This window comes from Leptonychotes weddellii, unplaced genomic scaffold, assembly GCF_054177405.1.
Source record: "Leptonychotes weddellii isolate Sample4059 unplaced genomic scaffold, ASM5417740v2 HiC_scaffold_1342, whole genome shotgun sequence".
Taxonomy (NCBI): Eukaryota; Metazoa; Chordata; class Mammalia; order Carnivora; family Phocidae; genus Leptonychotes; species Leptonychotes weddellii.
Window position 1 is genome coordinate 1 of NW_027713908.1, and position 14,395 is coordinate 14,395.

Below are 14,395 nucleotides of genomic sequence, written 5' to 3' on the forward strand. Positions count from 1 at the left end.
AAAAAAAAAAAAAATTTCACTTTTAGTTCATGTACCTTTTTTTAAATATTCTTTAGCATTGCCTACATAGACAGTTATGTCATCTGTGAATAAAGACAACTTCTTCCTTTCTAGTCTTTATACCTTTTATTTCTTTTTTCTTGCTGCACACAGTAGAGGCTAGAACCTCTAGTACATACATGTTTGAGTAGAAGTGATGAAACCTATACTGTTGCTTTTAGGGAAACTTCCCCTATAGGCTATTTTTTTCCTATCCCTGCAAGATTCATTGTCTTAAATCATATTTGAAGTGGGTTGAAATTCCAAATGGGTTGGAAGAAACAATATTTACCAGTTGACTACTATACTACTACTATACTATAAGCTAGGATTTGTATTTTAGACTAAAGAATGTAGCAAAGAGTGAACTTGTCCTCTGTGACCAGTATTTATTGCTGTAATAAATCTGGGTGGAGATAATTTGAAATGGACATACTAACATAGTGTTGCAGGATGAGTTATAATATAAGGTAGAAGTTAGCTTCAAATAAATAAAAGGAGACCTTCATGAGAAAACAGGCAAGCCTACCATCACACACTCACTCTATCATCTATTCATAATTTAACAGGAAGTTGCATTTTCTCGTCATGCTGTTCATTAGTACTAGATGACTTCAAGAAAAAGGGGCAGTTTTTTATTTGAAGTACCATCTTTTGACATCATAGTTGAATTTGTGAGTTTAACTATATTGACTAGGTGTTGTTTAGGGCCTTCTTTTGTATAATGGAAAAAAATACCTTGAATCAAAGCAATTAGATCGATAAAAGGAAACTTTTCTGAGAGAATTTTCCAGCCCACTAAATGAAATTCTTGTATGTTCAGAATTATCTGTTTTGTAAATTGCTACGTATCTAGTGACTCGGGTGCCCACTTCCTAATATTTTGTCAACATATAAATAAGAGAAAGTAAAAAGAAAGTAGTATGGAAGAATAAATTTTGGGAAAGGGGGAAAACTTATAAAGCCTGTGTTTAAGCCTGAAACTTGCATATGGCATGTGTTACGTGAATTTTGCAAGCAGATAAGTCAAATGAGGCAGTTAGTTACTCAGAGTAATTTGAGGAATTATACTAACTGCTGAAACAAGTAGGCTTATTTGAAATACAAAGGCTATATGTATTGAACAGGATTTATGTCAGTTATGGTTCCTTAAATGGTATGGAGCTGTTTTCCTTTAAGCTACTATGGGCAATACCATGGCTCTAAGACTTTTTCTGGTAATGTCCTTAGAAGATCATCTCTATTGGAAAAGTAATACTGGGAAACAATTCAGTTACTTGAGAGGTGGCTATAAAGGGTGGAAGTGCTTTATTACTGACATGGTATTTTAATTTTATATCCTTCAGATACTTGGATTTGAACTGCATTTTGGAAATCATCTACACTTAAAATGCCACCAGTAGTTGGAGGTCCAGTTGGATACACTCCCCCGGATGGAGGCTGGGGGTGGGCAGTAGTAGTTGGAGCTTTCATTTCCATCGGCTTCTCTTACGCATTTCCCAAATCCATTACTGTGTTCTTCAAAGAAATTGAAGGCATATTCAATGCCACCACCAGTGAAGTGTCATGGATATCCTCAATCATGTTGGCTGTCATGTATGGTGGAGGTAAGTACCCCCAAGGCCTGCTGTTTTAGTCACATTTTTTCATTCCCATTAACCATGACCACTCTTTTTTTTTTTTTTAAAGATTTTATTTATTTATTTGACAGAGACAGAGAGGGAACCCAAGAAGGGGGAGTGGGAGAGGGAGAAGCAGGCTTCCTGCTGAGCAGAGAGCCCGATGTGGGGCTCGATCCCAGGACCCTGGGAGCTGAAGGCAGACGCTTAACGACTGAGCCACCCAGGCGCCCCAACCATGACCACTCTTGATCTGTTTGTTCCACTGTAATATTCTGAACAGAAATGAGAAACTGTGAGGGCCTGTGATTTGGTCCAACTCCGTATCATTAAAAAGCTCTCAGAAAAATGATATGTGCACAGCTGATTTTTCTTACTGCTCTCTGCTAGACTCTTAAGATGTAAACACAAAGATTCTTCTTTTTTTAAAATTTTATTTATTTATTTGTCAGAGAGAGAGAGAGAGCGCGCGTGCACAAGCAGAGGGAGCAGCAGGCTCCCCCCTGAGCAAGGAGACTGATGCGGGACTCGATCCCAGAACTCTGGGATCATGATCTGGGCTGAAGGCAGATGCTTAACCAACTGAGGCACCCAGGCATCCCACAAATAAAGACTTTTCTTAAATTGATATTGGGAGAATTAAAGTAAATCAGGCTCACCTGAATAACATAGTTCAAAGTCTCAGGTAAAATCTTTGCATGGTGTTAGAATTAAAGAACTGAAAAAAATCTTCCTCTTCTTCCTTGTGATGTTATTCCCCCTAAAAGCATTTCAGCTGAACCTTAAACTTAAGTTTCATCATTTTTTTCCCTGCTGTTTTCCTTGACATGTTTAAAGGAAATATGGAGAGTAAGTTGCTTACTTAACATCATTTAAAATACTGTTCATTGGTGCAGCCACTTTGGAAAACAGTATGGAGTTTCCTCAAAAAGTTAAAAATACAGCTACCCTATGACCCAGCAAATACACTACTGGGTATTTACCCCAAAGATACAGATGTAGTGAAAAAGAAGGGGCACATGCACCCCAATGTTCATAGCAGCAATGTCCACTATAGCCAAATTGGGGAAGGAGCCGAGATGCCCTTCAATGAATGAATGGATAAAGAAGATGTGGTTCATATATACAATGGAATATTACTCAGCCATCAGAAAGGATCAATACCCAACTTTTACATCAACATGGATGGAACTGGAGGAGATTATGCTAAGTGAAATAAGTCAAGCTGAGAAAGACAATTATCATATGGTTTCACTCATATGTAGAACATAAGGAATAGCATGGAGGACATTAGGGGAAGGAAGGAAAAACTGAAGCGGGGCGGGGGGTGGGGGAATCAGAGCGGGAGATGAACCATGAGAGACTGTGGACTCCGGGAAACAATCTGAGGGTTTCAGAAGGGAGGGGGGTGGGAGGATGGGTTATCCCGGTGATGGGTATTAAGGAGGGCACGTGTTGTAATGCACACTGGGTGTTATACGCAAATAATGAATCATGGAACACCACATCAAAAACTAACGATGTACTGTATGGTGACTAACATAATAAAATAAAATAAAATAAAAATTTGTAAAATAAATAATAAAATAAAATACTATTCATTTCACCTTGGAACATCAAATCACAATGTAACATGTAAAAGTCAAAACCTTCCATAATACTTAAAATATATAGTTGTTTAGTGAGAGATTCTAAATTCAAGTGTGCTTATTTACTGAGATTGACAGTGCCTCATGTTGCTTAGTTAGCCAAACTTTCACCTCTGTTAATACTACTTTTTGGTGGCAGTTTAGTATCTCATTATTTTCACATGTAGCTCCTTAATAGCCAATATAAAGATTCTATATTTCAACTGTAAAACCTTAGAATTTGAATTCTTGGAATTCCAGTAACCTGGTGGCAGAGTCAACCAATATTAAGCCCTGTGCACATATTTCACACTAGATTAGATATTGTGAGTGATAGAGAACACTTGATCCTGATACCTGCCTTTGGGGAGCTTATAATCCTATTGAGACAATAACATAAACTCATGAAACAAGAATAAATAGTTGAAGTCATAATTTAACTAAATATATAATTTCATTGCACAGAAAAAACAGGTAACCTGGTTGCCTTAGGGAGAGGTGAATTAGGTGACTGGGAGGACTTATGTTTTTCCACTCTATATCTTTTTATTTTATGCCTTTTGAATTTTGACGGTATGCCTGTTTTGTCTATTAAGTACTTTTAGAGAACATAAGTGCTAAATTGTAGTACTTATTTTCTTTTTATAAGTTCAGAGAAATCAAAAGGGACTTTGGATTATTATCTAGTTTCTGAGAGCCAGTAGTTTTGGAAGCTTTGAACTCTATCTGCCAGGATTTTCTAATCAGGTTTTGACTATGATGGCTTGAAGAAATTGGTATAAATATTATCCAGACGTACTCCAGGTGCTCAGGGTATCTTTAAGCTGACTATAAACCAGGGGTTCACATGTTGCAATTTGGAGCTGCGCAAGAGCTTGAGAGCCACTTGCATTTTGCATCAAAAGTAAGTGATGTCAGTTGTACTAATGGCACATGACAGTTTCTTCTGGGAAAACAGTTCCTTCTTTGTCCTCACCCAGAGATAACTAGCACATTTCTCTGAATTTGTGTTATAATAGGCCTATGAACTGTACCCCTCTCTATTTTTAATGATAGCTAATTGGGGCCATCCTTCCTGAAATAACTCTGAAAGACAAATTGCCTATCGAGAGCCTTGTGGCAGAATTTTTATTAAATGGGTTATTTTGTTTTGATTGGCTCCAAAGTGGTATATCCCCTAGGAATTATCAGTTTTTCAACTGCCACAATTCTTTAACTTAATGTATTTGGGCCACACCCTCAACACTAATATGTTTTGAACTACCAGTGGTTTAGTATTTTTTTTTTTTTTTTTAGTACTTTGGTTCAGAGATACGTACTGATGCTTGTTGGAGTGTAAGTATATTTTTAGGGGAGGAGATTTTAGTTGCCTACTCTTTTTTTTATTTGAGTTTTCCTAGTTTTTTTTTTTTAAAACAGGAAAGTGTAAATTTGCATATTTTCAGTTTCACACTAATGTCTTTAACATTCCTGGTTTAATATTGCAGATGTTCCAGTATTCTTCACGAGTCAATAGTGTGGCAATATTTTGATCTTTGTAATTCTGACTATACAAAATCTATTTCATGACCAATTTATATGAAAATATTTCATGAATATTCTTTCAGTATTTAATTCTTTCATCTTACACAAGCTGTAAATTCAAATTATTTCCAAACCAGCCGTGGTCTAGTATTTTCCTGAAGTGACTTAGAAAGTCAATGAAAACTTCTTTGGTTGGGCCTGAAATCTCTCCTGGCAACCAGTTCTTGATCCAGCCTTAAAGAGACTTAGTCCTCCGAAATACTAGGATATCAAAAGGTTTGATTCTGGGGCACCTGGGTGGCTCAGTCTGTTAGGCGTCTGCCTTCAGGTCAGGTCGTGATCCTGGGATCCTGGGATCAAGCCCCGAGTCTGGCTCCCTGCTCAATGGGGAGCCTGCTTCTTCCTCTCCCTCTCCTGCTGCCACTCCCCCTGCTTGTGCTCTCTCTCTCTCTCTCAAATAAATCTTTAAAAAGAAGAAAAAAAGGTTTGATTCCTTCTTGCATGCTTACGTACACCATAATTTAAATTTGGGTTCCCTGGGGTCAGAGCTGACCTTTTAATTGAATCATACTGCAGCTTTGAGTATAGTACTAGAATATATGTAACTGCAGAATTTTCCATAGTGTTTATGGAAATAGAATATGTCAACATATAACCAATAATATATTCTGAATACGTACATTCCATATTTTTAAAAAATAGACTTACTGTCTTCTAAGGAACTAATTATAGAATGAACATAATGTCAGAATTTACTATGCTAATAGAAGAAAAACACAATTTTTATGTCTTCTGCTTAATAGCTTAGTTCCAAAAATATGGAGTACAATATAATAGGGAGAAAATGGGCTGGATTTGAAACTTGGTTCTTGGTAGCTTTGTGACTTTGCAAAGTTCAAACCTCAGTTCATTTCCTTGTGTGCCCTTCCCTACTGATGCATTGCAGTGATCCTCTCTGTTTGCAGTCCTCTACCTTAACCAGGCAGATAAGGTATGGTGTCATGTAAACAAAGTTGTCATTCCCCCAAGTCCATATCCATGAAGTACAGACAGAGGTATATTCTTTTATAAAGAAATAAAATGCAATGAATATCATTCAGTATAATCAGAAAATAATGTTAGTCTACTTAAGAGTTGTGTTGCGGCTTTTATTTATTTTTAAGATTTTATTTATTTATTTGACAGAGAGAGACACAGCGAGAGAGGGAACACAAGCAGGGGGAGTGGGAGAGGGAGAAGCAGGCTTCCCGCTGAGCAGGGAGCCTGATGTGGGGCTTGATCCCAGGACCCTAGGATCATGACCTGAGCCGAAGGCAGACGCTTAACGACTGAGCCACTCAGGCGCCCCACAGCTTTTATTTATTTTTTTAAAGATATTTGAGAGAGAGCTTGCATGCAAGCATGGGGGGAGGGGCAGGGGGAGAGAATCTGCAAGCTGACTCCCTGGTGAGTGTGGAGCCCCATGCAGGGCTTAATTTCACCACCCCAGATCATGACCCCAGCTGATACCAAGAGCTGGAGGCTCAACTGACTGAGCCATCCGGGCACCCCATGTTACAGCTTTTGAAACATTGTTTGGTTTGAATAAGACTTTATTATAATTAACACTTAAAAATATGGAAAGGGGAGTGCCTGGGTGGCTCAGTCGTTAAGCGTCTGCCTTCGGCTCCTGGGATGGAGCCCTACATCGGGCTCCCTGCTCTGCGGGAAGCCTGCTTCTCCCTCTCCCACTCCCCCTGCTTGTGTTCCCTCTCTCACTGTGTCTCTCTCTGCCACACAAATAAATAAAATCTTAAAAAACTTGGAAAGGGGAATTACAGATTATACCTATTTGTAGCAAGTAAGGAGAGCCCATTTGATACTCATATTTGAAAACTGATACATTAAATGCATCAAATCTTTTTCTTCTTGATCCTTATAATACTTCACATTTTATTTGGTTCCTTCTTTCACATTGAAGAAAAACTGATAATTTTGGTATGCATCTCTTTATAAGAGGAAATTTAATCAGATTATCTTAGATAACACTATTTCCTATCTTCTTGAATTGTTAGATCCAAGATATTTTAACCATCATTTGACTTAATCTCCTGCAAGCTTTGTTTCACAGTATTGCTACCATGAAACAGTAATTTAGGCATGGAATCAGGTTAACTCTAAAGAAATATTCAATTCAGTACCTGAGACGTCTAGGTATAACTGGGAACGGTTTTTTGTTTTCAATTTAGATTTCTTTTTTTTTAAGATTTTATTTATTTATTTGACAGAGACACAGCAAGAGAGGGAACACAAGCAGGGGGAGTGGGAGAGGGAGAAGCAGGCTTCCCGCGGAGCAGGGAACCCCATGCGGGGCTCAATCCCAGGACCCTGGGATCTTGACCTGAGCCAAAGGCAGACGCTTAACGAACTGAGCCACCCAGGTGCCCTCAATTTAGATTTCCTAATTGCAAAGCTACTTAAACTTGGAAAAAATAATTATGTATTTTTCAGGGTTTTTTTCTTTTTAAAAAATATGACACAAACTACATTTATGATAATGTGTAAATAATGCTCTAATATCATCATATCAGAGTGCCTGTCCAAAAATTAAAACAGAGCAAACTTACTAAATATGTTTATCATATCCTAGATCATCAACAAGCCTATCAACATCCATTACCAAGGTGTTCTCAGCCAGTTCTGCCTTATAAGAGGAAGATCAAGGAGAGAACCAGAGTCTTATATTTTAGTAAAATTCCATCCAGTATTTATAGATGAGATACACAATGATGTTTTTTAGCATCTTTATTTTCCAATACACCTTTGAGTATGAAATAAATGTAGAAAACAATATTCTTACCATTGTCTTTGTTTTTATCTATTTTAAAGGACTTGTCATTTAGCATCAATGCCTTGTGTAGATATGAGGGAGTTGGTTCCTTTCCTCTGTGTTACTAAATTTCTGGTTCTCGCCTAGGTCCTATCAGCAGTATCCTGGTGAATAAATATGGCAGTCGTCCAATCATGATTGCTGGTGGTTGCTTGTCAGGCTGTGGCTTGATTGCGGCTTCTTTCTGTAATACTGTTCAGGAACTTTACTTGTGTGTTGGAGTCATTGGAGGTAAGTTACTGTTGATTCATTTTCAAGCATTAATATATTGCTGGCTATTTGGTATTCATTTAACATTCATCTTTCAGATCTTTTGAGTGAAATTCCTACCTTATAGAAATTACTTGATTATCATTTTGAAGAGCTATAGACACATTAAAGGGTACTAGAAAAGCAAACTTCTAAAGAAATTCCTGTTATACAGAGGGTGTTCATTGTTGAATGAATGATTAATGAAAGAGATGATTGCATCCCTTGTCCTAAGAATAGTCAGTGGTGGTAGATAAAATGTGTTAGGCAACTTCTTGCAAGGGTGATCATTGGTTATTACTCTTTCTCATTACCTCTTCTTCGCACAGGGAATAGGCTTCTACTGGAGCAGGAGAGAGTATAGAATATAAAGCAGGAATTATCTGGCAGAATGTCCAAATACATTTCTGAGGGATAGAAGACCCACTTAATAATTCCTCCCTCCTTTTTTGATAGCCAAATTAAAATAATGAACTGATGATGAGTATAATAGAGATTATTCATAATTTCATAATCCAGAGAATATGACTATTAACATTTTGATGTATATCTTTCCATACTTTTTCCTGTGCACAAAGATATAACCTTTTTTAATACAAAAAATGATCAGATAATGTTTTGTAACCAGTTTTTCACTTAACAGGATACCAGGAACATCTTTCCATGTCATTAAATACTACAAGATTTTTAATCTGTTATTCCATTGAATAGATATGTACAATAATTTTTTTAGTAAGCTGTATGACACATATGGGGCTTGAACTCACAACCCCGAGATCAGGAGTCTTATGCTCTACTGACTGAGCCAGCTATGCACCCCGATACGTACCATAATTTTATTTGACCAGTCTCTTAGTTAATTGTTCAATATTTAGGGTTTTGTTTTTTATTTTTTACATTTTCTTACTATTAGTAAACAGTACTGTGTTGATAATCCTTCGTGAACATGAATATTTTCTTAGGATAATTTCGTAAAAGTGGAACTGCTCTGTGTTTTAAAGATACGTATGAGCTAAATTGCCAAAAAGATCATGCTCACCATAATGTGAGAGGGCATACAGCCTTGACAACAATGGGATATTATCCTTTTTAATTATTGCCAGGTGAATCATTTAACAGGTGAACAGTATTTCCTGATTTTAATTTAAATCTCTATTAGGAAAGTAAATGTTTTTAATATGTTTGTGGCTATATATTTGGGGTTTTTTGTTTATTGTCTTTGTACAAAATGCTTATTGACTGCTTTTGTGTACCTATTTAAAAATAATGTGTAATAACTTTACAGGTTAAATTATTATCCCTTTGCATAAGACAGTTACTTTGGGGTGCCTGGGTGGCTCAGGTTAAGTATCTGTCTTCGGCTCGGGTCATGATCTGAGGGTCCTGGGATTGAGCCCCATGTCAGACTCTCTGCTCAGCAGGGAGTCTGTTTCTCCCTCTCCCCCGCCCCTCCCCCCTGCTCATGCTCTCTCTCTCTCTCTCTCACACTCCCTCTCTCTCAAAATAAATAAAATCTTAAAAAAAAAAAGACAGTTATTTTTCCAAAAATTTTTTTACATTTAATTATGGTAAAATATATATAAAATTTACATTCCTAACCATCTTTTAAGTATTCAGTTCAGTGGTATTAAGTATATTCACATTCTTATGCAACCATTTCCACCATCCATTTTCAGAACTGTTTCATCTTACAGAACTGAAACCCTGTCCCCATTAAACAGTAACTTCCTATTCCCCCTCCCCCCAAATATCTGTTCCCAATTAATTTTTTTCTGTTGAATTTTGTTTGGAAGAAAGTTTTTTAATTTAGTCTTATTCCACTTTTTTCCCCTCTTCATCTACAATTTCAGGTATTCAAAACTCTCAATACTTCATGATTTTTGTCTTGTATATCATTATTACAAAGTTCTACACTCTAAGATTATGAATATATTTGCCTACTTTTTTTAAATTGTGTTTTAATTCCAGTGTAGTTAGGATAGTGTTACATTAGTTTCAGGTGTACAATCTAGTGCTCCAACAATTCCATATATTACTCAGTGCTCATCAAGATAAATGTATTCTTTTTTTTTTTTTAAAGATTTTATTTATTCATTTGACAGAGATAGATACAGCGAGAGAGGAAACACAAGCAGGGGGAGTGGGAGAGGGGGAAGCAGGCTTCCCGCTGAGCAGGAAGCCCGATGCGGGGCTCAATCCCAGGACCCTGGGATCATGACCTCAGCCGAAGGCAGACATTTAATGACTGAGCCACCCAGGCGCCCCAAGATAAATGTATTCTTAATCTCCTTCACCTATTTCACCCATCGCCCCACCCCCCTCTCCCCTTGTTCTCTATAGTTAAGAGTCTGGGGTTTTGTTGTTGTGTTTGTTTGTTTGTTTGTTTTTGGTTTGTCTCCCCCCGCCCCTTGGTTCATTTGTTTTGTTTCTTAAATTACACACATGAGTGAAATCATATGCTATTTGTATTCTTTGGCTTATTTAACATAACATTATACTCTCTAGATCCATCCATGTTGTTGCCCATGGCAGGATTTCATTCTTTTTATGGCTAAATAATATTTCATTGTATAGGGGCGCCTGGGTGGCCTCAGTCCGTTGAGCGGTTGAGCATCTGACTCTTGGTTTCAGCCTGGGCCATGATCTCAGGGTCCTGGGATTGAGCCCTGTCTCGGGCTCTGTTTTCAGTGAGCAGTGTTTTTGAGATTCTCTTCCTCTCCCTATGCACCCTCCCCCCACCCCCCCACCCCCCCCGCCGCTCCCATGCACGCATGTGTGCACGCTCTCTCTCTCTCAAATAAATAAATAAATCCTTAACAAAAATAATATTCCTTTGTGTGTATATATATATATATACACACATCACATCTTTATCCATTCACCAGTCAATGGTTACTTGGGTTGCTTCCATAATTTGGCTATTGTAAATAATGCTGCAGTAAACATCAGGGTGCATATGTCCCTTCGAATTGGTGTTTTCATGTGGTAATCCTATTTTTAGTTTTTTGAGGAACCTTCATACTGTCTTCCACAGTAGCTACACCAGCTTGCATTCCCACCAACAGTGCACGAGGGTTCCTTTTTCTCCACATCCTCCCCAACATTTGTTGTTTCTTGAGCTTTTGATTTTAGCCATTCTGACAAGTGTGAGGTGATATCTCATTGTAGTTTTAATGGTGATGAGTGGTGTTGAGCATCTTTTCATGTGTCTGTTGGCCATCTGTATGTCTTCTTTGGGGAAATATCTATAATGTCTTCTGCCCATTTTTGAATTGGATTATTTGTTGTGTGTGTGTGTATATGTTATAAGTTCTTTATTATTTTGGCTACTAGCCCTTTATCAGATATGTCATTTTCAAATATCTGTTCCCATTCAGTACGTTGTCTTTTTGTTTCGTTGATTGTTTCCTTTGCTGTGCTGGAGGTTTTTGTTTTGATGTAGTCCCAAGAGTTTATATTTACTTTTGATTCCCTTGCCTCAGGAGACATATCTAGAAAGATGTTACAGCTGATGTCTGAGAAATTACTGCCTCTGCTCTCTTCTAGAATTTTTATGGTTTCAGGTCACACATTTAGGTCCTTAATCCATTTTGAGTTTATGATTGTATATGGTGTAAGAAAGTGGTTCAGTGTCATTCTTTTGCATGTAGCTGTCCAGTTTTCCCATCACCATTTGTTAAGGATACTGTCTTCTTCCCACTGCATATTCTTACCTCCTTTGTCAAAGATTAATTGACCATATAATCGTGGGTTTATTTCTGGGCTTTCCATTCTGTTCCATTGATCTATGTGCCTATTTTTGTGCTTGTACCATACTGTTTTGATTACTACAGTTTTGTAATATACTTGAAATCTGGAATTTTGATACCTCCAGCTTTGTTCTTTTTTTTTTTTCAAGATTGCTTTGGCTATTTGGGCATCTTTTGTAGATTCATACAAATTTTAGGGTTATTTGTTCTAGTTCTGTGAAAAATGCTGTTGGTAATTTGATAAGGATTGCATTTAATCTGCTTTGATCCATCTTTGGTTGGATCAAGATTGGATCCAATCTTTGATCCAAAGATTGCTTTGAGTAGTATGGATATTTTAACAATATTTGTTCTTCCATTCCATGAGCATGGAATGTCTTTCCATTTATTATATTTTCCTACTTTTAAACATATGTTCTCCCCCCAGTTCTTACATTTAAAATTTCTGAATGGAAGAAAACATTACATAAAATGAGAAGAAAGAAGTATGAAACTCTCTTTGTTCCCACATGGTTAGTCAGTTTGTTCATTTGCTCTTTTAGTTCCTCAAATATTTATTAACAACCATGTGTATGTCAAGCAATGTTCTAGATTTTGTTGGGAACAGGGCAACAACTAGAGCTAAATCATACTCTTTAATGGGAGGAAACAGACAATACTACTCACAAATGTATGAAGAAATAGGAAAAATATCAGGTAGTGATAATGCTGTACAAAGCCTCAAAATAAAATGTTCTGACAGGGAAGGACTGGGTAGTCTACAAAGGTAGGTCACTCTGAAGAGATGACCTTAACCAAGAGACTTGAGTAGCAACAGGGAACAAGCTTTGTGAAAATTTAGGGGAGTGTGCTTATTGGCACAGGTGAGAATGGTCTGGTATGAGATGAGGAAGAGAGAGGTAAGGGCCAACGTAAAGGTTATGGATGGGAAGCCATTAGCAGGCCTGAAATAGGGGAGTGATCTGCCCTGGTGTATTGGTTTAAGCCTCTGTGAATAGCTTAAACATAAATAGCAGGGAGTTGGAGCAAGTGGGGGCCAGGGAGAGCATCTAGAAGTTATTTGAATATTTACTTTTACTAGCACTGTTTATTGAACAAATTCTACAGTAATTTAAAATTTCACTTTACATTAAATCACATATCTATGTTAAATCATTTTATATTAAATCATATATATATATATATATAAATCAGGTATGTTCGTGGACTTTCTGTCCACTTTCACTGATAAGTGTTTACCTATACCTGAGTCAGAGCCACACTGTTGTAATGATTGTAGCTTTTGGAAGTCCATTTAAATATCTGTTAATGTTTGTCCCACTCCTCCAGTACCACCAAAAATTTTCTGGTTGACTCCCATGCATTCTATGTTTTAGAGTCATTTTACCTATTCCAAAATGAAATGCATTGACATTTCATTGGAATCACATTAAATTAATGCATTCATTTAGGGAGTACTGACATCTTGATAATGCTGTGTTTTATTATCCAAAAACTCTGTGTGTGTGTGTGTGTGTGTGTGTGTGGTTTTTTAATTCTCTAACCCTTTAGGAAAGTTACATAATTGTAGTGATTCTAAATTGCACATTTTTTTACTTTTTGGAGCTATTGTAAAAGGAATAATTTTGTATTGCATTTTCTGTTGTAAAATTTTGTCTCTAATTGTAACTATCTACTTAATGATCTTCTATTGTTACAGTGACTCCTCGGGTGATTCTGTAAGACTAGACAAATAATATAAGCAACAATCATAAAAATAACATTTATTGAGTGCTTACTACATGCCAGGCACTCTTCTAAGTGTTTTACTCACAGTAGTGCTTTGTCCCCTTTTACATATGAGGAAACACGCACGTGTCTGATACTACCAGCCAGTAAATAGTGATGCTGAGGTTTGAACCCACGTAGTCTGGTTCTAGATCCCATACTTTAAACCACTATACAGTATGTCCTGTAGTGGTGAGGATTTTTATCTCCTTTGTATTATTTATACTTCTCATTTTAATTTCTTTGTTTGGTTATGTAATTCCAGATATGTTTCTGACATTTATGTGATTTTTTTTCTCCCTCCTCCCCAGGTCTTGGGCTTGCCTTCAACTTGAATCCCGCTCTGACCATGATTGGCAAGTATTTCTACAAGAGGCGACCGTTGGCGAATGGACTGGCCATGGCAGGCAGCCCTGTGTTCCTCTCCACTCTGGCCCCTCTCAATCAGGCTTTCTTTGGTATCTTTGGCTGGAGAGGGAGCTTCTTAATTCTTGGGGGTCTCCTACTAAACTGCTGTGTAGCTGGAGCCCTGATGCGACCAATAGGGCCCCCACCAACAAGTGCAGGGAAAGATAGGTCTAAAGAATCCCTTCAGGAAGCTGGAAAATCTGATGAGAAAAAGGGAGCAGGTGATGCAAGTACAGATCTTATTGGAGGAAACCGCAAAGAAGAGAAACAATCAGTCTTCCAAACAATTAATAAATTCCTGGACTTATCTCTGTTCACACACAGAGGCTTTTTGCTATACCTGTCCGGAAACGTGCTCATGTTTTTTGGACTGTTTACCCCTTTGGTCTTTCTTAGTAATTATGGCAAGAGTCAACATTACTCTAGTGAGAAGTCTGCCTTCCTTCTTTCCATTCTGGCTTTTGTTGACATGGTAGCCAGACCTTCTATGGGACTTGTAGCCAACACCAAGTGGATAAGACCTCGAGTTCAGTATTTTTTTGC

General features: G+C 37.5%; 1 protein-coding gene across 1 annotated transcript; it reads left to right on the forward strand.

The window, feature by feature from the left end:
- Positions 1-1,365: 1,365 nt before the first annotated feature.
- SLC16A1 (solute carrier family 16 member 1) lies at positions 1,366-14,390 on the forward strand (the record flags this gene model as incomplete). Its single annotated transcript, XM_081809767.1, has 3 exons — positions 1,366-1,646; positions 7,767-7,910; positions 13,756-14,390. Coding segments are annotated over exons 1-3 (996 nt in total), but the record flags the coding sequence as incomplete, so codon positions are not given.
- Positions 14,391-14,395: the final 5 nt, after the last annotated feature.